This window comes from Salvelinus namaycush, chromosome 3 (genome assembly GCF_016432855.1).
Source record: "Salvelinus namaycush isolate Seneca chromosome 3, SaNama_1.0, whole genome shotgun sequence".
NCBI classification, from domain to species: domain Eukaryota; kingdom Metazoa; phylum Chordata; class Actinopteri; order Salmoniformes; family Salmonidae; genus Salvelinus; species Salvelinus namaycush.
Window position 1 is genome coordinate 51,219,219 of NC_052309.1, and position 26,359 is coordinate 51,245,577.

The 26,359-nt window shown below is 43.9% G+C and overlaps 1 protein-coding gene across 1 annotated transcript; it reads left to right on the forward strand.

Annotated features, from left to right (window-relative positions):
• The first annotated feature begins 299 nt into the window (after nucleotides 1-299).
• LOC120044403 (D(1)-like dopamine receptor) lies at nucleotides 300-1,619 on the forward strand. The gene has a single exon (XM_038989039.1). The coding sequence runs from the start codon at nucleotides 300-302 to the stop codon at nucleotides 1,617-1,619; it is 1,320 nt and encodes a 439-aa protein (XP_038844967.1).
• The last annotated feature ends 24,740 nt before the right edge of the window (nucleotides 1,620-26,359 follow it).

A 26,359-nucleotide genomic window follows, 5' to 3' on the forward strand; every position in this document is an offset into this window, starting at 1 on the left:
TATTCAACTCTTCAATAACAGCTGGAATACCTTTTGTTGATAACTGCTGCACTAACATTAGAATGTCTTTGAGAATTCATGAACAGGATGATTTTTTTTGGCTCATTTCTAACGATTGCTTTTTGAAATATTTATAGACACTATTCTGCAAGATGATCGTTGTGATGAGCATGGTGACCCAACCTCCAAATGAGCTTGTCCCCAGGCAAGAGGCCAAGGCTACATTTCCCATCTAATTGTCCTGACTTCAGGTGATTGGAACTATGGGGTGATTTCCATCTCTACAAGCTGACAGAAACATGGATTTGAACTTCTCCATGGTCCGTGATAGCGATAATTTGCCAGAGAGAAACTCATCCAAGCGCGTTCTGACAGGCTGCTTTCTCTTTGCGCTCATCCTGACCACACTGCTAGGGAACACACTGGTATGTGTTGCCGTCACCAAGTTCCGCCACCTGCGTTCAAAGGTCACCAACTTCTTTGTGATCTCTTTGGCCATCTCAGACCTGCTGGTGGCCATCTTGGTGATGCCATGGAAGGCAGCGACGGAGATCGTGGGCTTCTGGCCCTTCGGAGCCTTCTGCAACATCTGGGTGGCATTCGACATCATGTGCTCCACAGCGTCCATTTTGAACTTATGTGTCATCAGCGTGGACAGATATTGGGCGATCTCAAGCCCGTTCCGCTATGAGAGGAAGATGACACCCAAGGTGGCATTTATTATGATCAGTGTGGCATGGACTCTGTCCGTGCTCATCTCCTTCATCCCCGTGCAGTTGAACTGGCACAAGGCTGCAGTGTTGGAGCTCAACAGCACTTACGGGGAGCTGCCTCCGGACAATTGCGACTCCAGCCTTAACAGGACTTATGCCATCTCCTCCTCCCTCATCAGCTTCTACATCCCTGTGGCAATCATGATCGTGACTTACACCCGGATTTACAGAATTGCCCAGATACAAATCAGGAGGATCTCAGCCCTGGAGAGGGCTGCGGAGAGTGCCAAGAACCGCCACAGCAGTATGGGGAACAACTCCAACATGGAGACGGAGAGTTCCTTCAAGATGTCTTTCAAAAGAGAAACCAAAGTCCTAAAGACCCTCTCTGTCATAATGGGGGTGTTTGTATGCTGCTGGCTGCCCTTCTTTATCCTCAACTGCATGGTGCCCTTCTGTGAGGCCAACAGCACCTCTGATTTCTTCTGCATTAGCCCCGCTACATTTGACGTGTTCGTCTGGTTCGGCTGGGCCAACTCCTCACTCAACCCCATCATATATGCCTTCAACGCGGACTTCCGCAAAGCATTCTCCATCCTGCTGGGCTGCCACAGACTCTGCCCGGGCAGCAACGCCATAGAGATAGTGAGCATCAACAACAATGGAGAACAGCCACCTGCGTCCCAGTATCAGCCTAAAGGGCACATTCCCAAGGAGAGAAACAATGCCACCTATGTGATTCCCCACAGCATCCTGTGTCAGGAGGAGGAGCTGCAGAAGAAGAATGAGGTTGGGATTAAGACCTTGGAGAAACTGTCCCCGCCTCTTTCTGAAAACGTGGACAGCGATGCGGATGCGATTAATCCGATAACTCAGAACGGCCAACACAAAACTGTGAGATGTTGATTGGTGTATGTATTGGTGTACAAACATAGAAGGAACCCACAGAGGGAGAGACCAGGCAGTATGCCTAGCAAAGGTGTGGGGTGTACAAACTGAGCTTCACTGCAAACCTTAAAACTCGAATCACTATGGAAATCTACAGAATGTTTCAAATGAAGGCACTTTAACCTGATTAACTATCTGCAAAACACCTTCAGCATTTATTAATGAAGTATAGACAGATTTGTTGCTAAATGTTCCATAACTTGAATAAAGAAAAAAGAAATACACACGTGTATACATGTGTTGTATTTACGAATACGTATACATTTGCATATATGTACAGTAGTGATGTTACAAATATCCTGGATGCCGTTATAACATGGAGAAAGACGTAGAAATAGTAGCTAAATGTCTTGTGAGTGCTTTACATTTATGTATACAGTGTGTTTCATATACAGAACTATAAAGATAATTGGTTTTGCTATTTTTTTTTAAATGTCAACCACAGTGTGTAATTCATTGGTTTTTATTTATATTATTTATCATAATATATTGGCGAGTTGAAGACACTTCGGTGGTAAGGACAATTGAGTAAAATAATATGACCATAGGATGGTGTAAATAATTGAAAACGACCCTCATCAACTCTTGCATTTACATTCTTGTGACAAAGTGGTAAGCCTCAGAGTGGTAGTAAGGTATGATGCATTTGACATTTAGAGCACTGTGTCAATAACTGAGGCATGCTTTAAATGCCTTTAATTTTCACAGTTACAACATCTTATGCCAAGTATGCCATATTTCTAAATATTTCAGTTGTATTCCCCTTTTGTAGTAAATGCATTTTCCAACTGGTGTAGATGGAGCTCATTCTGATTGTCCCTATTACTCACTCCCACAAGACACTCTCCGCTTAAAAAGTGTTACCTCTTCACACTTAGGGCATCAGTGATCCTGTTGGCAAGTCAGGCCTCATGAGACACTCCTTCAGGTGTGCATCTCCTATTCCTAATATAGTGCACTACTTTTGACCAGATCCTAAAAGGCTTTTGTCAAAAGTAGAGCACTAAATATGAAATAGGATTCCATTTCGGACGCACCCTTTTACTGTACTAATGCAGAGAACTGATTCTGATTCTATTAACGTTCTGTTGGCACGAAGAGAAAAAAACTGCTTAGTGTGCAGCAGTAAATGCCATCAATGCATAAAAGAAAAATGTCAATCCTGTACCTTATGCAAGTCACTGGTCACCCAACCGGAACACAATTGACACTTTGTGACCTTTGCTAAACCGCTGAAATCACATATTGTGAATTGCTTAAGCTAGTGCTGTGATGTTTTAGGTAACAGTGGGACTATTGTTGTGCTTATAGCTGCCAGATTGAAGCCACCCACTGTATGCTTTGGTCCTTTGACTCTTCTGATCAATTCTCTAATTTGTACCTCTGACTGTTAAGTTGTTCTCTCTGCAGGATTGAAATCTATATTGAATTTGACAGATGGCAAACAAAATGTTCATAAAATATGAACAATTATATAGAGCTTGTGTGGTTAAGGCCTTCATAAGGTTGTTAATTTCAGAAGGCATTGCATGAATCTACATTGGATGTAATTTCACAGTGTGAATTGGGTGCAGAACATATTTTCACACTCTTTACAGAAGTGTGGCAACACCAATTTATCATAGTTCCATGATGGGAAGTCCCATGGCCAGGGGTTTGATGTAAACATTAACTAGAGTTAATGCATTGTGGTTTAGTTGTTTGCAGACGTCAACCTAGTTCTCGTATCGCCAGCTGTAAAAGCATAGAGTTGTCATACATTGAATAGGGTAAGTCATTGTATTGAATTAAGTCCTTGTATTGAGTCAAGTATTGGTCTCAAATTCATTCGTTATTATATTTTGTTGTTCTGGGAAATCAAATTTGACATAAATTCAAAAGGAAGAACGTTTGTGGATCAACATGTTACTTATGAGTTGCCTCACTCCACCCACTCCTGTATTGCTCTCCTATTGAGTTATTATGGCCTAATTGTATTAGCCTGACCCTGGATTCTTAATTAGAGTGTATGTCCATCTATGACAAGTCTTCTATGACAAGTGTCAAAATATGAACTCCCTCTGAGAAGACCTCTGTCTATGTCATTTTGTAGATAATGGTGGAACGTGCTCACTGTTCAGCTCCACTCTAATTGTCACAGGGTGCTATCTAGAACCTAGACGGGTTCTTCGGCTGTCCCCATAGGAGAACTCTTTGAAAAACAATTTGTTTTTCGGGTAGAATCCTTTTGGCTTCCATGTAGAACCCTTTCCACAGAGGGTTCTACATGGAACCCAAAAGAGTTGTACCTGCAACCAAAAAGGGTTTTTACCTTGAACCAAAAAGGGTTATTCTATGGGGACAACCGAATAACCCCTTTAGAACCCTTTTTTTAAGAGTGTAGAAGGCACCAATGAATTTAAACATGGCTCTGGAAGCCACCAATCCCATAATATTGAAGTAAAAACAGTGCTGACTTGATATAGTAGCATCTGATATATTTTGTAAATGTTTTTTCAAAGGTATTATGTCATTGACGAAGGCATAACTGCAGCAACTACATGCAACTATGTCAAGTGAAGGTTGGCCTTTTTTCATTTTCTACCATAACAGCAGGGGTGGAAAAAGTACCCAATTGTCATACTTGAGTAAAAGTAAAGATACTTTAATAGAAAATGACTCAAGTAAAAGTGAAAGTCATCCAGTAAAATACTACTTGAGTAAAAGTCTAAAAGTATTTGGTTTTAAATATACTAAAGTATCAAAAGTAAATGTAATTGCTAAAATATACTTAAGTATCAAGAGTAAAAGTAAAAGTATAAATCATTTCAAATTTCTTATATTAAGCAAACCAGATGGCACAATTTTTATTTTATTTTTATTTTTTTTACGGATAGCTAGGGGCATACTGCAACACTCAGACATAATTTACAAATGAAGCATGTGTGTTTAATGAGTCCACCAGATCAGAGGCCGTAGGGATGTGCAGGGATGTTCTCGTGATAAGTGCGTGAATTGGACCATTTTCCTGTCCTGCTAAGCTTTCAAAATGTAATGAGTGCTTTTGGGTGTCAGGGAAAATGTATGGAGTAAAAAGTACATTATTTTCTTTAGGATAAAAAGTACATTATTTTCTTTAGTAATGTCGTGAAGTAAAAGTAGTCAAAAATATAAATTGTAAAGTACAGATACCCATAGAAACTAGTTTAGTACTTTAAAGTATTTTTACTTAAGTACTTTACACCACTGCATAGCCTGTATCACAACCAGCCGTGATTGGGAGTCCCATAGGGCGACGCACAATTGGCCCAGCGTTGTCCGGGTTTGGCCAGTGTAGGCCGTAGGGTAAATATTAAACAACTGACATGCCTAGTTAAATAAAATAAAAATAAATAACAGTTGTTGACCAATATTGACCCGTCTCTCCATTATAAACTATATTCTTTGCTGATCATTTATTTTCTAGCTATCTTCAAACATGAGTCCACTCAAATATACAATTAAAAAATAACTCCACATAATCTGAGCTGCTATGGGAAATATTCCAGAAGACTGTCTTTGTCTGCTCAGCGCTCACCCCGTCAGGCCCTGTCTACTCAGTGGAGAAGCTGTTACTCAGTTTCATTAGTAAACAATCCTCCCCTGCTGTTTCCCCCTGTGGTTCTATCACAACGATGCAACATGCACACCTGGTCCTACAACTAGGTAATTTGGCCTGCATAAAGATGCCCAAAATAAACAAATGTCTATTCAGCTTTTGTTTCCAACCATTTTGCTGAGTGTGAAGTCCATGCTGTGAGAAGACGACAATGTTTTATAAAGTTGTATGATTTTCATTTGCTTAGCCATATGAACAATTGTGCCGCTGGCATGGCTCTTTGAAGTATCTGAGGCTTGTCCAGATGTTTTTGGGTTTTATACATTTATACAGATCAATATTTATTTTGGTTTCAGATGGTTTAACTATCTTGCTTGTTGCTGTATCTGTATCATTCCTGAGATCTGACCAAGTTCACCAGTCATGTTCAACTCTACTCACCACAGTAAACTGCCACTTTATGATTTGGGGGGCATTGCATTGCTAAATGAACAAAGCAGAATGCCTTGCTTGTTCAAATGTCTTTCCTAGGGGTGCCCCACAGGTTACGAGAAAGAACTTGTGACAGCTTCATGTTCTGTCTAGATGTTTGTTGTGAAATCACATGTAACAGTGCTTTTGTTAACCTATCTGACAGCAAAGCATTCCTTTGCATCAGATGACAAACAGGGAAAGATAACGGTCACTGTCCTCATATGATATTAAACACGATCCTTTTTGGATGGGTCCAATTACAGGGGTGTTGTTGTCAAGCTCATTTTATGAAGATGCTTTATTAACGATGGCATCCCTACCTCGACATTCAACAACACTTCATGGACATAAAATGAAAGAAAATTATTGTACAATGTTCAAATGTAGATGTGAACACAAGTGCTTTTTTAAAATTTTGGAATCCTTAATTGTGAGTAGCAAACTGCATGTGCTGTTTTTCAGCGTGGGTTTATTGAAAGGTCAAGACACTCGTCAGTCAGATGAAAAATAATAATCCTCAAATATATTACAGTACCTAGTTTACGGTTCTAACAAAATGTGCCCTATACTACTTGCAAAATAAAAGTACATGTACATTTTGTAAAACGATTATTTTAATGTATTTTAGAGGAGGTTTGGCTGGTGTGGTACTGTAGTTTGGGTCCAACTGTTTATTGGAAGATCATGTCTTTGTGGAGGATCAATATGAATTGATTTCTGTCTGACAGTGACGCACATTTTCAGCTTTGATGGCCTCACTCTGTTCATATCCCACATCATTTACATAACTAGATGCGGAGAAACGAGTTGAAATAGCCTTTCAAAAGCAAAACAAACAGCAAAGCAGTCAGTGTCTGGTATGTCAAAGTCTATGTCACTCTGATCTGATGGTATTCCAAATACAACTGCTCTTTTAATAGTTTGTTTGATGCTGATGTGACAGTTGACCTTACCATTGAGCGAGATGCTCTACTGTCGCATATGTCATTTATTATTTAATGTTTCTATTTAAGAATAAGATTGTTACAGTTACAGGCTAAAAAAGGTATCTGTCCACATTGTGTATTGGTGTGGGTGCCACGAAGGCCCTGGGTGACCACTCTGTGCCCAGCTGTTCACATTCAATTAGTAGCTCTTTTAAAAAGCATGTAAACATCCTCATCTCAGTCAACCAGGTAATGTGACTCAACACAGAGCCATTCAGTGGCGCTCAGCTGTGGAATCAGTGGCTGTTGTGGTGTGCAGAGGGAGATACTGTACCACAGCCCCATTTAGCTCTGTGTCCGTAAGTGACTTGCTGGGCTGCAGCCACAAATGCAAAGCTCTCATTCTGACTGACTTAGATCTGAACAAGACAGCAGTTGTCTAGAAACCCAACAGTGTGAGGGGGTTCAAAAACATTAGGACCAGAAAGACTGCAAGGTTTGGATACAGTAAAAAACATTAATATTGGAGATGTTATGACCATTAGTGTAAACTCAATGCCTGGCGTGTTGACACATCCCGTAAGTGATGCATAAATCACATGGATGGTTGATCTGCACCTTCCCGTAGATCAACACAGGCAGGAATTGAAGGGGGCCAGAGCGGAAACACAGTCAAGGTTAATGACAGGCCCGCGGGCAGCGCTTGCCTTGGTGAGAGGAGGTGGCCATGAACGACTGCTGTAATGTGCTTATGTAACCAACATGCAGCTTCTTATTTCTCCACCAAGCACAGCATCAGGACCATTGCTTGCAGTTCGAACTGGAAAAAAATGGAGATTTAAATTACAGTACAAGTCTGAACAGGCACTAGGAGCTAGGCTGTGTCTTCGTGAGGATATTATGTCTAAGCTACTGAAACCCATGGGGTGAGGATTTGTTTGCAGGGGGAACCAATAATCATGAGGTCAGTCTGCATTAGTGGACGGAAAGGAAAAGCCTTTATAGTGCCAGATGAGGGGTTTAAATACTTTACTTGAACTAAATACAGTCTTTACCCAAATCCCCTCTTTGCCTCCTTCTTCTGTATAGCCGGGATATCTATAGAGAGAGTAAATCTTTAACATTTCCTGGTAGAGATACATTAAATGGTTTTTGGTTGAAAGGGCAAAAGGGCAAAAGAACAGTTGAAAGGTCAAAATTCCTTTAGTCCCCAGAATTTCTGTCGATATATCAAACAGAAAAATTGCAAGTGTGTTCTCTTGATCAAAGTTAAAGTAGCGACAGTATTTTCCAAAGACGATGATTCAAAACCTTGCAATGTGTATTGCTGTTATAGATTGTAGAGGGTGACAAGGACACTATATCTTAGTTAAGATGTTTACAGTTCTGCTGCGAATGCAACAGCTTGACATTGCTTTGATTTGGAGTCCTGACGTACAGCAGCACAAATTAAGTTCACAAACTGGGAGCTACAAGGGAGGAAAGTTTCCTTCATTCACCTCTTTGTACCACCATGTCACATGCTATTACTCTTATCAAACAGGCAGGCTAGTGAAGGCAGACTTCCCTACTGCTTTCTAATTCTGTCCCTGACTCATGGCATCTGTTCAGCATGTATGCAGTGACGTGTTTTGTATTAGTCCTCTTTCTCCTCTGATACTGAAAGGCTTCGAGTTGGATACATCTTATTCATTACAACACGCCCATGGCTGTTCACCTGATGGATAACTAACTGTCAACCCTTCTCTGTCTCTACCTGGCTTTGATCTAGCAATCATGTCAAGAGTTTTCCATAAATGTAGCATTCTGCTGCCTGTCTGCGGAGAAAACGTTTATCTGGTCTGGCAAAGTCTATCGAATTCCTGGGAGTAGTTAAATTCAGCCAATTTACAGGTTTCTCTGCCCATTGAGCAACTGCCTGGTCCACATAATCAAAACATTTGTTGCTTCAACAGTCTGATCAGCTACAATTTCTGACCAATGACCAACTCCAAGAGAAAAAAGTAATTTGCATCATCCCTACCATCACCGTCAAATTGTACTCTTCAAAATGAGGGGGACATTTGAATTATTTAACAACATTATGGATGAACAGTCTATTAGTATTTATTTGTATTTATTAAGGATCCCCCTCTTCCTGGGGTCCAGCAACATAAAGGCAGTTATATACAATTAAAAATATTAGATGACATTACATTTCATAACACTTTTCACAACACATTAAGTGTGTGCCCTCAGACCACTACTCTACTACCACATAGCTACAATACAAAATCCATGTGTACGTGTGTGTAGAGTGCGTGTAGAGTGCGTGTGTTAGCGTGGCTGTGCCTGTATGTGTCTCCTCACAGTCCCCGCTGTTACATGTATCTGTTTTTTTTATCTGATTCTACTGCTTGCATCATTTACCTGATGTGGAATATAGTTCCTTGTAGCCATGGCTCTACAGTATGTAGTACTGTGTGCCTCCCATAGTCTGTTCTGGACTTGGGGATTGTGAAGAGACATCTGGTGACATGTCTTGTGGGGTATGCATGGGTGTCCGAGCTGTGTGCTAGTAGTTTAAACAGACAGCTTGGTGCATTCAACATGTCAATACTTACAAAAACAAGTAGTGATGAAGTCGATCTCTCCTCTACTTTGAGCCATGAGAGATTGACATGCATATGATTAATGTTAGTGTTCCGTGTACATTTAAGGGTTTCACCAGGCTGCCCTGTTCTGAGCCAATTGTAATCTTCCTAAGCCCCTCTTTGTGGCACCTGACCACACGACTGGACAGTAGTCCAGGTGTGACAAAACTAGGGCCTGTAATACCTGACTTGTTGGTAGGGTTTTTAAGAAGGCAGAGCAACACTTTATTATGGACAGACATCTTATTTTTTTATTTTATTTAACTAGGCAAGTCAGTTAAGAACAAATTCTTATTTACACTGACGGCCTAGGAACAGTGGGTTAACTGCCTTGTTCAGGGGCAGAACAACATATTTTTACCTTGTCAGCTCGGGGATTCAATCTAGCAACCTTTCGGTCACTGGCCCAACGCTCTAACCACTAGGCTACCTGCCGCCCCATCTTAGCTACCATTGCATTAACTTGTTTTGTCCATGACAGTGTACAATCCAGGGTTACTCCAAGCAGTTTAGTCACCTCAACTTGCTCAATTTCCACATTATTCATTACAAGATTTGGTTGAGGTTTAGGGTTTAGTGGATGATTTGTCCCAAATACAATGCTTTTAGTTTTAGAAATACTTAGGGCTAACTTATTCTTGCCACCCATTCTTTTAACTGACTGCAGCCCTGTTCCGGTGATTTCACTCTGTAGTAGCTGACGTGTATAATGTTAAGTCATCCGCATACATAGACACACTGGCTATATATAAATATTTCAATTTCTCGTCAATCCACGGGGATTTAACAGTTTTTACAGTCACTTTCTTAATGGGTGCGTGTTTATTAGTAACGAAAAGCAATTTCGTAAATGTGTCAAGTGCACAGACCAGCAAATATTCTTTACATCATCAATATAGGAATAACTACAAAACTTATTGCATGACCTCTTATACACTATATTAGACCCAGCCTTTGGAACGTTGGTTTCCCTAGATATGGCTACTATACAGTATTGTGATCACTACATCCGATGGATTTGGATACTGCTTTAAAGCAGATATACCTCTCTGTTGATATCATCTACATTATCAAGCATTTCACACATATTATCCAGATGCTGACTGTTAGCACCTGGTGGTCTATAGCAGCTTCCCACAAGAATGGGCTTTAGGTGAGGCAGGTGAACCTGTAGCCATATTACTTCAACAGTATTTAACATGAGATCCTCTCTAAGCTTTACAGGAATGTGGCTCTGAATATAGACTACAACATCGCAGCTATTGGCATTTCTGTTTTTTTCTGTAGATGTTATAACCCTGTATTGTTACCACTGTATCATCAAAGGTATTATCTAAGTGATTTTTAGAGTCCGAATATGAATGTAATCTGTTACTAGCAAGTTATCTATTTTATGAACGTTGTTTCTTAAGCTACATATGTTAATGTGGGCTATTTTTATAACGTTTCTGGGATGGTTGATTGTTTTTATAGCTTTACTGGGAAGCTTATCAGAAGTAGACATGGCAATGTTATTTATGTTTGAGCTGATAGTGCAGGATGAAGTGCACTCAGTGGACCTCGTACTAGGGCACACCGCCTTAGTACTAACAGTATAACTCTGGTTCAGAGTGTCCAGGAGCCAACATGATTGACTTCGTCATTCCTGTAGAGCACAGGTGTCAAACTCATTCCACGGGGGGCCGAGTGTCTGCGGGTTTTCGCTCCTCCCTTGTACTTGATTGATGAATTAACATCACTAATTAGTTAGGAACTCCCCACACCTGGTTGTCTAGGGCTTTATTGAAAGGAAAAACCAAAAACCTGCAGACACTAGGCCCTCCGTGGAATGAGTTTGACACCCCTGCTGTAGAGCATCTTCTGTTTCCAGTGCAAAGTTATCTATATAAGTTATTCCAACAGAGCTACAGTAATATTTTAGCCAGGTGTGTAATGCCAGTAGCCTGCTGAATATTTCACAACCGTGGCCCAACGATGGTACCGGACCTGAAATAATTGGCCGCTTTTTGGAATCTTTCAGAACTAGCATCAGTTCTTTAAAATCAATTTTCAGCAGTTCCCAGCTAGCCCTCCTATTGTCGTTTGACCTCACATGGACTACGACAGCATCAGCTCCCGGCAGCTGTCGTAGAACAGTCGGAAGCAGCCTTTTAAGTCCTGTACTCATGCTCCGGGATAGCACGAGGATTGGTAGGTTTAGAGACGTTATTTTCTACAGTAGACATTAGAGAACTCACTACACCCTTACATACCCCCATCATTTAGAGTGCAGTAGCAACCTCCCAGAACTGACTTACTGTCAGAGGGCTTACAACAGGAAGGTTTCTCTATTCCTTGCTGTCTGCAAATTGTGCCAATCTAAACATCAGAAATTGCGTTCTAGTGTTGGACCACTAATGATGGACTACTGATGTACATGGTCTGTTTCACCTCAATCCTTTTCCCAGAACCAATAACTTTGAACAAAAACCCTATTCTGGGACTGGCCGCCAAAAGTGTCAATTCTGCAGATCAGAAATCTGAAGGTCCAGGTGAGCTGACTGCCACACACACACCTTCTCATATTTTAATGTGACGTTAAATGCAGTCAGGTTACAAATAGCCTATAGTTAGCCTGTTTATCCTATACATTAGCAAGTAGTAGTTGGGGAAGGGGTAGCGTAGGCAGTTTGTTATTAGGTCATTTTATAAAAACAGTAATTACAGTATTAAATAGAAAAATATTAACAAAAAGTAACCATGTTAACTTAGGCAACAACTCAATAAAACTAACACTGGTTGCATCATCAGATAGGTTTCATCAGAGGCATGTCACTGAATGATCATTTTTAAAAGCATGTCCCTGAATGAATACTGGAGAGTAAATCAAACATCTCAAAGAGTCCTGTGTCTGACAGGAAATAAACTCTTTTGACTCACTCTTCAGTCCTCACTATGCTTTGGGTCTTATTTCTTTAAAAGCATCTGAAGACATAGAGTTAAGGATAAACGCCTTATGTATCCCCTCAAGACTCCCCTACTCCACATCCAGACATGTATTTACCAGATCCACAAGGTAGATTATAATACAGCACAATTACTGTAACATCCATTCATACTTATGTGCCAAGGTGGGAGAGAAAGGATCAAACTCTTCCACCCAAGAATAACTGCCTTTACCAAAATGCCTATTTATAATCATGCACACAAAGAGACAAAACAAAGCTTAGTGCAGGCACAGTATTTCCACATTCTTCCTTAATAGAGGGTTTGTCTGTGACGTGCACTAGTAAACAGTGCACTACCTCCTTGGGTCATTATAATGGCTCTGGGAGAGAGCTGGAGGACATGTTTACACTGAAGGATGAATCGAGGAATTCAGTCTAGATGAGACGGTGGTATATGAAAGTTTTACATGTACGCACAACGTGGCCGGCGGCCTAAATGGATCTGCAATTTCACTCAATGAGGCTTGAGCACTAATGTCTTGTCATACTTGCTTTGGGGAGCTCCGCGATCTGGCCTGAATAACTTCCCCCCTGGAATACCATGTTCTGTCTTTTTGCCAATGGCTTATCAACTTAATGAATGTGACAAACTTCCGACTTCAACTGTATATGGTCCGATTTTGGGATGTTTTATTTCATTTGTTATTGTATGGAGCCATCCCTTGTATCATTTTCTAGGCCTCCCAGGTATTTGCATTTAAGGTAATGTATTTGATTACTGCCGCTAGGGGGAGCTGTGACGTCAATGGGGAGCGTTAGTGGGATTGTGAGGTCTTGGAGGTTTCTTATTCAATCTTGGAGAATGCCTACTACTAAACACTACTAACGTTTCTCTGTCTCATAATTTCACCCTGTCAATTCAGTTATGTAATTTGCAAAAGTGCAATATGACTCACAAAATATTGAGATAACATGGTTAACTACATAGTCCATGAGTTTGGTGATTTTTGAATGCAATTAAAGGGAGTTTTAACAGAGTGAAAAACTTGTTGGTATTTTCTCCATTGTAAGTAATGGAGGCTGGCTAGGTTGCAGTGGTAAACGATTAAATACTTTATTTATATTGTACGGAATGTTTGTCAAATGGATCAATTGCCCCTAGTCTGTTCAAAAAGGACTAAATTGTTCCGATTACAATACCAACTACAGGTTTAACATATCTTGAAAGACTTTGGTTGCAAGCAGGACTTAGGGTAACACCGACAACATCTTTTAGGGAGCAGTAATGAGGTGACCAATAATGGATGCAATTGAGATCAGCTGTGCGGATGAATTTAGCCCATATTGAATGTTTAACGAGACATCAACTGCCGATAATCTAGTGCCATCGATTGTTCAAATCAAATCAAACTTTATTTGTCACATGTGTAGACCTTAAGGTGAAATGCTTACTTACAAGCCCTAACCAACAGTGCAGTTCAAGAAAGAGTTAAGAAAATATTTACCAAATAAACTAAAGTAAAAAATTGTAAAAAAAGTATCACAATAAAATAAAGTAATAAAATAACAATAACGAGGCTATATACAGGGGGTATAAACTTTCCTCCAGTGTGGATGCTCGTCCATGTTTTATAGTTAGGCTATGTATCATTTGCCAATATATATGTCTTTGGTGTGGATTGAAAGCATGTATTGTGTGGCTTTAATATTTCATTTCGTAAAGCTGTCTAGATGTTTATGCATTTGAGCCTATTCTTTGAGCTGAAACACTTTTCTTTGATGTGTAAAATATCAGACTATTTGTTTTACTTTTTAATACAAATATTGAAATAAATGCAATTAACTTGTGGGCCTAATGTACACTCAGACTGGTCACAATATCGGGAAGCACTGGGCACAAACTCATGAAACTGGGAACCGGAGTTTGCTTCGCTGCTCAGACCACTGAGCTATGGCAGTTCACGATGTTGTAGTAAGCACTAAGAATACTATGAATACTGCTGATTCATAGGCGTGTCATTTTTTATTATTTTGTTTTAAGCCTCCCCCAAACCATAGCCTTAACTTAATTAATGCCTAAACTGTTAACCTTTGAGTTGTTTCTGTTTTAACCCTGTAACTACATGGAATTAATGCGTAAAAAATAGACATTAATACATGAGTCAAAGGGTAGTGGGCCAGATTCAAACCCATGCCAACTCCGGCATACAGTATGTGTGCTGAGGTCAGTGGCTGTAAGCACTGGACCACACAGGCACTGAGGAAACTAATCATTTATTCTGCCTATTACTTGCCCTCAACGTATAATAAAACAATTGATAATAAAAAAAAGATTTTCCCTAACCTACAAATATGTCAATTTATAATAATCTACATAAGACTTCATGTGAAACACGCTGTAGCCTGCACGTAGCCTACATACATTACAAAGTAGGTACGGTGTGCATTGTACGGTGTGCAAATATCGCTTCCATCTGCCATCTGGTGGTGATTCTAAATATTTCTTCTGATATTATTTTCCTCCTGAGACGAAAGGGGTCAAATTAAGATCCGACATCTGTAGCTCCAGTCGCCTCTGACACCACTAACTGCCCTCTCTTAAAAAAATGGAATACTGTCGGCTACCTTTGGGACACACTGTTACATTTGTAAAGGTTAATTTCAAACTAGGGATTTAGTGGCTAATTGAGGTAAAACAGTAATTATGCATGTATGAACTACACATTGACACATCCAGGCCAAAGAGGGAAGTTTGAAAAATACTGAGTAGTCGCCAAAGTTCTGGAGCATGTCTTTGAATATATTTATTAATGAAAACACCAGGGGTTTGTTTGGTAAGCCACATAGCCTCTACATGTGGAAATACGTCACTGATAGCTACACAAAAATGTATTTCAAAGTTATTGGTGTTTTTGCAAAGAGATGGTGAAACCTCCAAAGGATGCCTAATGACAGCTTAATCATCGTGAGAGAAAATACTCTCTCTTTCAATATTCATCATATCAACAGTTGTGCCACAGGATTGAGCTTTCTGCATTTGACATCCCCTTCCAACACACATGCGCCAAAGCTACAGTAATATCTTAACGACCAATGAGTATAGTGTGACTCAGGAGGAGAATGAAATTTGCGCCGCTCCACAGCGCAGTCATTTGTGCATATGAGTTTGCCCAAGAGTATGGCTCATGTCAGAAGGAGAGATTATCAGATTGATTATCATCCGCCCAGACAGATTGTCATCCTCCCAGACAAAACGTATTTTTTTCGTTGTTGAATCACGGACAGTGACTTTATTTACAGTGTGGCGAGGAGAGAGCGCCGCTGACCCCCCTGGGCCCTACACTTCATTTGACATAATTAAGAAATCTCATTACATCACCACCCCAGAGGACTGTGTCTTATTGTGTGTCCAATATCATTCCGATGGTCATTATGCTCTAAAGATGATGCCAACGTGATCTGAAACTCCCGTTAATAAGTCAACAGTTTGTCGATGTCTGTGCGACTGCATGTCTTAAAAACACATTTCAAGAATAATGTCAGACAGGAAATGTTCCAGTCCTGTGTGAACCCTTGGTCAGGCTGACGTGGCACCTTGAGCATGCCTGTCGTGCATCACTCACATTGACTAAACTCAACTCAGGACTCCAGGCCCCAGACCTTTACACAAGCCTCGGTGACCTTGTCAGCAAGTTCAAGTATGTTCGCTCCGCTCCTCCCGAGTGCTGTAGTAGTCCCTCATCAGGCGATACCTGATTCGTTCATGTGAATTTGAGATGAATAATTGAGCGTTGAAAGTGCATTCTCAGTATAGCAACTATTTGACTCACGGTGGGATGTTTGCTGTGTGACTGCACTCAAAACACTGCTGTTGTTTGAAATTAAATAGACAAGATGTCAAGATAATTGAATCATGCATAACTTTTTCACAGCTTAATGGAATGTGAGCTGGAAAAAAAGAGAAAGACCTAGAAGGATTTTGTGAACCTATTGTCTGGCCATTCATGGTAAAGAGACACTTTGAGGCTAAACTTCTAATTATATTAAATTATTTTAAAATAACAGAAAATCATAAAACATGAAATATATTACTCAAAATAACTGCTACAATGAGTGTACAAAACATTAGGAACACCTGCTCTTTCCATGACATAGACTGACCAGGTGAATCCAAGTGAAAGCTATGATCCCTTATTGATGTCTTGTAGTTTGGATGAAGGGTAGAAGACAGGTTAAAGAAGGATTTTTAAGCCTTGAGACAATTGAGACATGGGTTGTGCATGACATGGATTGTGCTTACCCATTCAGAGGGTGAATGGGCAAGACAAATGATTTGTAGTGACTTTGAATGGGGTATGGTAGTAGGTGCCAGGCGCACCGGTTTGAGTGTGCCAAGAACTGCAACACTGATGGGTTTTTCACACTCAACAGTTTCCCTTGTGTATCAAGAATGCTCCACCCCTAATGGACATTCAGAAAAAATGACACAACTATGGGAAGCATTCTATTCAGCATCCCTGTGGAACGCTTTCAACATTTATTTTCATTGTTAGTGGCCTCTTGAGTATCTGGTCACACTCGATAACTCAAATGTGTTAGTCACGCGATAAGGTCTTTACCAATTTGAATGTACAAATGTATTGTACAAATGTATTGTTTTTCTTACATTTAGATTTTAGGAAGAATTGCACTCTATATTTACACCAGAGTTGCCAGCTTAATACTGTGATTTTGCTTTACAGCAGAAATACTGTAATATATTTCAAGGTACTATATTTTCTTAAATGTAGAGCAGGGATGCTGTAATATATTTGACAGAAAATAGTACTGTGAAAATATATTGCAGCTACTCTGCTGGAAAGCAACATTACAGTATTAAGCTTGCAACTATGGTGCCAGTATAAAGCTGTGCATTTGCAGGGAAAACTTTTACAGTGCATGATGGGCTACTTTTTTAGATACTTACTATTCGACACTTACCCATGCTTACCAACCCATATCATAATCCTTGTCTGATCTCCATCCATATAGCTGTACCATGATATACAGTATGCAATGATATACTACATACTGCAGCTGTAACTGCAGCTGTAACTCTACATAGACTTCAGTTGTCACTGACTAGTTGGATATTCATTTCCCACTGAGCAAACAATTTCCGTACTTACAGCATTCTTATAAATGAGTTTTTATCAGGTTTTTGCTAGGTGGAGCTTATTTATTTTTTGACATTTGCCAATGAACTGTTTATGTCCATTTGTTTTGTGTTCAGCCCTGGTTGTCTTGAAAAGAAAATGGTAAAACACTTCATGAACCTAAATATAAGGGCTGGACATTTATTTTTTTATGGGGTCCTCTGGCCAGATGTGTCACGACTTCAACCGAGGCAGGCTCTCCTTCCCGTTTGGGTGGCGCTCGGCGTCACCGGCCTACTAGCTGCCACTGACTCTTTTTCCTCCCCCTCCTTATGTGTTTATTTGTATCACCTGTGTTTAGGTAATTGGTAATTAGTGTGGCTTTATTAGTCAGCCAGCCCGTACGCTTCTTTGTGCGGGATTGTTCGTTTGTAGCTTTGGATTTCGGGAGTGGTTTATGTATTGTGGACTGGGTTTGTCTCCCGTGTTTTTGGACAGTTGTTTATGACACCCAGTAAGTCCGTGTTGGACATTTTGTTTGCCAGTTGGGCATTAAAGAATCAACGTATTGAAGCTCTGCTGTTCCTGCGTCTGACTTCACACCCCCCGACACCCAGGTCGTTACAGAATCCCGCACCACTAAAATGGAGTCAGCAGGAGCAGCAGCCAACCCTCTCCCATCGATGGAGGAACGGGTTCTCCACCACACCACCGTCCTCCATCGGATCGGATCAGCCATGGACCAAATGATGGAGAGAATGGAGCGATGGGAGAGGAGTGGGCTCCTCTCTCCACCTTCGGCTCCCCCCCCCAGGACTCTCCATCCCCCGGCTCCAGCGCGCTCCGTCTTACGCTCCCGAGGGATTATGATGGAGCGGCGGCAGGTTGTCAGGGGTTCTTACTCCAACTGGAGCTATACCTGGCCACTGTTCGCCCCACTCCCTCGGGAGCGGAGAGGGTGAGTGTCCTCGTCTCCTGCCTAACGGGTCGTGCTCTGGAGTGGGCCAACGCAGTCTGGAATGGCCCGGACTCCGCGAAGGAGCACTACCCGGAGTTTACCCGTCGTTTTCGTGCCGTGTTTGACCACCCCCCAGACGGCCGAGCGGCGGGTGAGAGACTATTTCATCTCAGGCAGGAGAGGAGGAGCGCACAGGATTTCGCGCTGGAGTTCCGGACCTTGGCCGCGGGATCAGGGTGGAACGACAGGGCCCTTATTGACCACTACCGGTGTAGTCTCCGGGAGGACGTCCGCAGGGAGCTAGCGTGTCGGGACATCGCACTTTCTCTGGATGAGCTTATTGACATGTCCATCCGACTGGATAATCTGCTGGCTGCCCGCGGGCGTTCGGAGAGGGTCCTGTGCGTTCCACCACCCAGCGCCCCGGCTCCCATCCCGATGGAGTTGGGAGGGGCCGCGCCTAGGGGTACCGGAGGAGGAGGCCCCCCCTGCACCAGCTGTGGTCGGAGAGGACACACGGCCGATCGGTGCTGGGGGGGTCTGTCTGGGAGTCGAGATGTCAGGCGGAACGCTTCTCGATCACCCCAGGTGAGTCAGCACCAAACTCACTCAGAACCCCCTGTTGGTCACATGTTTGTCTCAATTTTTTTCCTTTATTTTTTCCCCTCTTCCCAGCATAGGGCACTAGTCGATTTAGGTGCAGCTGGGAACTTTATGGATCGCGGACTCGCCCGTAAGTTGGGCGTTCCGCTTGTGCCGATAGATTCTCCCTTTCCCGTGCACTCCCTAGATAGCCGGCCATTAGGGTCAGGGGTGGTCAGGGAGGCCACAGTTCCCCTGGACATGGTGACGCAGGGGAATCATAGGGAACGTATCAGTCTCTATATTATTGATTCGCATGCGTTTCCAGTGGTGCTGGGTATTCCCTGGTTGGCCCGGCACAATCCCAATATTTCGTGGAGACAGGGGGTTCTCCAGGGGTGGTCAGAGGAGTGTTCTGGAAGGTGTCTGGAAGTTTCCATTGGTGCCACGTCGGTGGAGAGTCCAGACCAGGGTTCCACGGTGCGCATTCCCCCCGAGTATGCCGATTTGGCAATCGCTTTCTGTAAAAGGAAAGCGACGAAATTACCACCACATCGACCGGGTAGGGATTGTGCGATAGATCTCCAGGTTAACGCTGCGCTTCCCAAGAGTCACGTGTACCCTTTGTCCCAAGAGGAGACGTTGGCTATGGAGACATATGTCGCGGAGTCTCTGGGACAGGGGTACATTCGGCCCTCCATCTCACCCGTCTCCTCGAGTTTCTTTTTTGTGAAGAAAAAGGAGGGAGGTTTGCGTCCGTGTATTGATTATAGAGGTCTAAATGCCATCACAGTGGGGTTTAGTTACCCACTACCTCTCATCGCTTCGGCGGTGGAATCATTTCACGGAGCGCAGTTCTTTACAAAACTGGACCTCAGGAGCGCGTACAGTCTGGTGCGTATTCGGAAAGGAGACGAGTGGAAAACCGCATTTAGTACCACATCGGGCCACTATGAGTACTGCGTCATGCCGTATGGGTTAAAGAATGCTCCAGACGTTTTCCAATCCTTTGTAGACGACATTCTCAGGGACCTGCACGTGCAGGGGGTAGTTGTGTATATCGATGACATTCTGATCTACTCAACTACTCACGCCGCGCATGTATCTCTGGTACGCAAAGTGCTTGGCAGACTGCTGGAGCATGACTTATACGTCAAGGCTGAGAAGTGTGTGTTCTCCAAACAAGCCGTCTCCTTCCTGGGTTATCGCATTTCCACCTCGGGGGTGGTGGTGGAGAGTGACCGCATAAAGGCCGTGCGTAATTGGCCGACTCCGACCACGGTAAAAGAGGTGCAGCGGTTTTTGGGTTTTGCCAACTACTACCGGAGATTTATCCGGGGTTTTGGCCAGGTAGCGGCTCCCATTACCTCACTGCTAAAGGGGGGCCCGGTGCGGTTGCGGTGGTCAGCGGTGGCGGACGGAGCTTTCAACAGGTTGAAGGCTCTGTTCACGGATGCTCCCGTGTTGGCGCATCCGGATCCCTCTTTAGCATTCATAGTGGAGGTGGACACGTCCGAGGCTGGGGTGGGTGCCGTGCTATCACAGCGCTCGGGTACGCCACCAAAACTCCGCCCCTGCGCTTTCTTCTCTAGTAAGCTCAGTGCAGCGGAGCGTAACTATGATGTGGGGGATCGGGAGTTGTTAGCGGTGGTCAGGGCTCTGAAGGTGTGGAGACACTGGCTTGAGGGGGCTAAGCACCCCTTTCTCATCTGGACCGACCACCAGAATCTGGAGTATATTCGGGCAGCTCGGAGACTGAACCCACGTCAGGCAAGGTGGGCCATGTTCTTCACCCGGTTTCGGTTCACGTTGTCCTATAGACCCGGCTCCCAAAACGTAAAGGCAGACGCACTGTCCCGCCTTTACGACATGGAGGATAGGACCACCGAACCCACTCCCATCATCCCCGCCTCGAGGCTGATAGCGCCAGTGGTATGGGAGGTGGACTCGGACATCGAGCGGGCGCTACGGGCGGAACCCGCGCCTCCTCAGTGTCCGGCGGGCCGTAAGTACGTACCGCTTGGTGTTCGGGACCGACTGATTCGGTGGGCTCATGTCCTACCCTCCTCGGGTCACCCTGGGGTGACGAGGACAGTGGGGAGCCTTCGGGGGAGGTATTGGTGGCCTACCTTAGCTCGAGACGTTAGGGTTTATGTCTCCTCCTGTTCGGTATGCGCTCAGAGTAAGGCTCCTAGGCACCTTCCTAGAGGGAAGTTGCAACCCCTCCCCGTTCCACAACGGCCATGGTCTCATCTGTCCGTAGACTTCCTGACCGATCTTCCCCCCTCTCAGGGAAACACTACGGTTCTGGTAATTGTGGATCGGTTTTCTAAGTCCTGCCGTCTCCTCCCGTTGCCCGGTATCCCTACTGCCCTACAGACTGCGGAGGCCTTATTCACCCACGTCTTCCGGCACTACGGGGTGCCGGAGGACATCGTTTCTGATCGGGGCCCCCAGTTCACGTCCCGAGTATGGAGGGCGTTCATGGAGCGTCTGGGGGTCACGGTCAGCCTGACTTCCGGTTATCACCCCGAGAGTAATGGGCAGGTGGAGAGAGTGAACCAGGAGGTGGGTAGGTTTCTGCGGTCGTATTGCCAGGACCGGCCAGGGGAGTGGGCGAGATACATTCCCTGGGCCGAGATGGCCCAGAACTCACTACGCCACTCCTCTACTAATGTGTCCCCCTTTCAGTGTGTGTTGGGGTACCAGCCGGTCCTGGCACCATGGCATCCGAGCCAGACCGAGGCTCCTGCGGTGGAGGAGTGGGTACAGCGCTCCAAGGAGACCTGGAGGGCCGTCCAGGAGTCCCTCCAACAAGCTACTAGAAGGCAGAAGAGGAGCGCTGACCGCCACCGCAGTGAGGCCCCCGTGTTTGTACCGGGGGAAAGGGTCTGGCTCTCGACCCGAAACCTACCCCTCCGCTTGCCCTGCCGGAAGCTGGGGCCGCAGTGTGTAGGGCCCTTCAAAGTCCTGAGGAGAATAAACGAGGTGTGTTATCGATTAAAACTCCCTTCCTATTATCGTATTAACCCCTCGTTTCATGTGTCTCTCCTCAGGCCGGTGGTAGCTGGTCCCCTGCAGGACGGTGAGGTGCCGGAGGTCCCTCCTCCCCCTCTGGACATCGAGGGGTCCCCGGCGTACACGATACGGGCCATTCTGGACTCGAGACGCCGGGTGAGGGGCCTGCAGTACCTCGTGGACTGGGAGGGGTACGGTCCGGAGGAGAGGTGCTGGGTACCGGTGGAGGACATTTTGGATCCATCTATGTTAAGGGATTTCCATCGCCTCCATCCGGATCGCCCTGCGCCTCGTCCTCCGGGTCGACCTCGAGGCCGGTCTCGGCGCGCTGCGGGAGCCGCGCGTCAGAGGGGGGGTACTGTCACGACTTCAACCGAGGCAGGCTCTCCTTCCCGTTCGGGTGGCGCTCGGCGGTCGTCGTCACCGGCCTACTAGCTGCCACTGACTCTTTTTCCTCCCCCTCCTTATGTGTTTATTTGTATCACCTGTGTTTAGGTAATTGGTAATTAGTGTGGCTTTATTAGTCAGCCAGCCCGTACGCTTCTTTGTGCGGGATTGTTCGTTTGTAGCTTTGGATTTCGGGAGTGGTTTATGTATTGTGGACTGGGTTTGTCTCCCGTGTTTTTGGACAGTTGTTTATGACACCCAGTAAGTCCGTGTTGGACATTTTGTTTGCCAGTTGGGCATTAAAGAATCAACGTATTGAAGCTCTGCTGTTCCTGCGTCTGACTTCACACCCCCCGACACCCAGGTCGTTACAAGATGAGGTTAACATATTTTGAGGTGTGCCTTGTAATCAAATCAAAGTCAGCTCGCATGCACAGTTTAGCAGGTGTTTTAGTGGGTGATTATGTTACTAGCTCCTAACAATGCAGTAAAATGTCAAACAATTCAAATGTAAGAAAAAATATATACAGTATATACAAAAAATACATGAAATCAAGACCGGTGGGACGATTCTGATTAATAACCAAAATAGCACTGTAGCAGTAATCAAATGCAATCTAAACACATGAACACCGGGAGAATTTTACACGGATCAGCTAAGAATGGTATTTACAGCAATAGATAAGCTATGTCAAGAATCCATAAATAAATGATGAGTCGGGGATACAGTATCACAGTTTGAAACGGAAGTGACCAGTAGTTCAATGCCTCTATAGCAAGGGGAAGCAGTGTTGGATGTGTGTACGTGGTGTGTGTGTGTGATAGTTTGTGTGTATGTTTTGTATGAGTGAGTGTGCATCAGTTGGTAGATGGCTAGTGATGGCTGTTCAACAGTCTGATGGCCTTGTAGTAGAAGCCGTTTTTTAGTCTCTCAGTCTTAGCTCCAATGCACCTGTACTGTCTCTGTATGTCGGACGGTAGCCGGGTGAACAGTCCGTGGCTCAGGTGGTTGAGGTCCTTAATTATCTTCTTGGAGGTCCTTAATTATCTTCTTGGCCATCCTTTGACACCAGGTGCTGTAGATGTCCTGGAAGGCAGGTAGTGTGCCTCCAATGTTGTCTGCTCGCACCACCCTCTGGAGAGCCATGCGATTGAAGGAGGCGCAGCTGCCGTACCATGTGACACTGTACCAGGTTGCCGTACCAGAGGGGTTGTGGTCGACCCGGAGGTCGGGCCGCCCAGATAGCATATGAACACGTCATGTTTAGAATTACAGGAAATTAGCTTTAAAACTGCTAAAATGTATCTTATCCTCATGGCAAAATGTGTAGAATAGCAGGAAATTAGCTCAGAGATTCTTGAAAGTCGGGACAATCCTTATCAAGCAGGGAAACTTTATTTGTATAGTAAAAAAATATATATATATATTTTGTTGCATTATTTAAGCTTAAAATGGTGATTTTATAAGGGAAAGATTTGTTTGGGGAATTTTCTAAATATATTATTAATTTCCGTGCCTGGATATGCTCTTGTTGGGGCAAAGGATCCTAATTTTGTCACGCCCTGACCATAGAGAGCCCTCGGGGTTCTCTATGGTGTAATAGGTCAGGGCGTGACTAGGGGGGGGGTTCTAGGTATTGTGTTTATATGTTGGTGTGTGGGTATGGTTCCCAATTGGAGGCGGCTGATAATCGTTGCCTCTAATTGGGGATCATACCACACCTGCGATGTGGGATATTGTTTTGTTTGAGTGCCTATGTGCGCCACGTATTTCACGACCGTTATATCCTTGTTGTTTTTGGAAGTTTCACCATCATTAAAATGTGGAACTCTACTCACGCTGCGCCTTGGTCTAATTATTTATACAACGATCGTGACAAATTTCAAACGCTCCTAAAAAGTTTTTAATTCTAAAAACTGGCAATGGATATTAATCAAATATATCATGGCTATAGCCTACCAATTAATGGGTTGTCATTTAGGCTGCATAGCCAATAGTCAGCAAAAAAAAGAAAAGTCCTCTCACTGTCAACTGTGTTGATTTTCAGCAAACTTAAAATGTGTAAATATTTGTATGAACATAACAAGATTCAACAACTGAGACATAAACTTAACAAGTTCCACAGACATGTGACTAACAGAAATTGAATAATGTGTCCCTGAACAAAGGGGGAGGGGGGGGGTCAAAATCAAAAGTAATAGTCAGTATCTGGTGTGGCCACTAGCTGCATTAAGTACTGCAGTGCATCTCCTCCTCATGGACTGCACCAGATTTGCCAGTTCTTGCTCTGTGATGTTACCCCACTCTTCCACCAAGGCACCTGCAAGTTCCTGGACATTTCTGGGGGGAATGGCCCTAGCCCTCACCCTCCGATCCAACAGGTCCCAGACGTGCTCAATGAGATTAGATCCGGGCTCTTTGCTGGCCATGGCAGAACACTGACATTCCTGTTTTGCAGGAAATCACGCACAGAACGAGCAGTATGGCTGGTGGCATTGTCATGCTGGAGGGCCATGTCAGGATGAACCTGCAGGAAGGGTACCACATGAGGGAGGAGGATGTCTTCCCTGTAACGCACAGTGTTGAGATTACCTGCAATGACAACAAGCTCAGTCCGATGATGCTGTGACACACAGCTCCAGACCACGACAGACCCTCCACCTCCAAATCGATCCCGCTCCAGAGTACAAGCCTCAGTGTAATGCTCATTCCTTCGACAATAAACGCGAATCCGACCATCACCCCTGGTGAGACAAAACCACGACTCGTCAGTAAAGAGCACTTTTTTGCCAGTCCTGTCTGGTCCGGTAATGGTGGGTTTGTGCCCATAGGCGATGTTGTTGCCGGTGATTTCTGGTGAGAACCTGCCTTACAACAAGCCTACAAGCCCTCAGTCAAGCCTCTCTCAGCCTATTGCGGACAGTGCATTCCTGGTGTAACTCTTGCAGTTGTTGTTGCCGCCCTGTACCTGTCCCGCAGGTGTGATGTCCGGATGTACTGATCCTGTGCAGGTGTTGTTACACGTGGTCTGCCACTGCGAGGATGATCAGCTGTCCATCCTGTCTACCTGAAAGACAGGGTCCTGAAAAAGGGCCGTTTCTTTTTTTGCTGAGTATAGCATCATCATTTGGATATGACTATAGTAAGTGCAGGTACACCGCATATACTTTGCTCATTATTTCCTATGGTTATGATGACAACTCAAACACGGGCTTATTTCTCCTCTTGGTTTTGCCACAAATTGGGTCTATTGGCTTCAGTTTATGCAACAACAAAAAAAGGCATTGCACTTCCTTACAGGCGGTTAAGTATTCATAGATGTATATATTCATTGATTTTCACAAGCCTTCACAAGGCTCATTCACGTTTTAAAAAACAGCACATTAACCTTTTGTCAATAGGGGGAGCAGTTAGCATTTTTTTTTTCTGGGTGTTGCCAAATTAAACTGCCTCGTACTCAATTCTTGCTCGTACAATATGCATATTATTAATTCTATTGGATAGAAAACACTCTCTAGTTTCATAAACCGTTGGAATTATGTCTGTGGGTGACCCAGAACTCTTTCTACAGCGAAATCCATGACAGGTACTGCGAAGGTCTGAGAGCGAAGCTCTGGTCTCAGATCAGTTTTAAAGGTCTGTGTGTATCCTATGGAACGACATGAACTGCACCCGCCTTCCCCTGGATGTCAGTAACCAATGAGAAGTGGAATGGGCTTTCTACGTAGCTCTCAGAGTTTATAAAAGGCCAAGGAGTGAGGTGCGCCTTCTTTTCGACGCTGACCATTACGCAGAGAAGGACCTCAGGATGCCATTTTCAAACGCTCAGTTATCAACCTTAGATGTATCCGTCTGTAATTTAATTCGATATAGGTGTTAGAAACATCATAACGAAGCTATTTTAAACTGAGTTATATCAGATTATGCGAGTATATTGCTATTTTTCGGAATTTCCTCAGTATTGCGTCTTGAGGATTTGGACACGTTGGGGCAAAATAGCTATTGTTAGCTATTGTTAGCTGCTATATCAGAAGTTGAATGCAACGTTTTACAACCAAGCAACGATTCTTTTGGACAAAG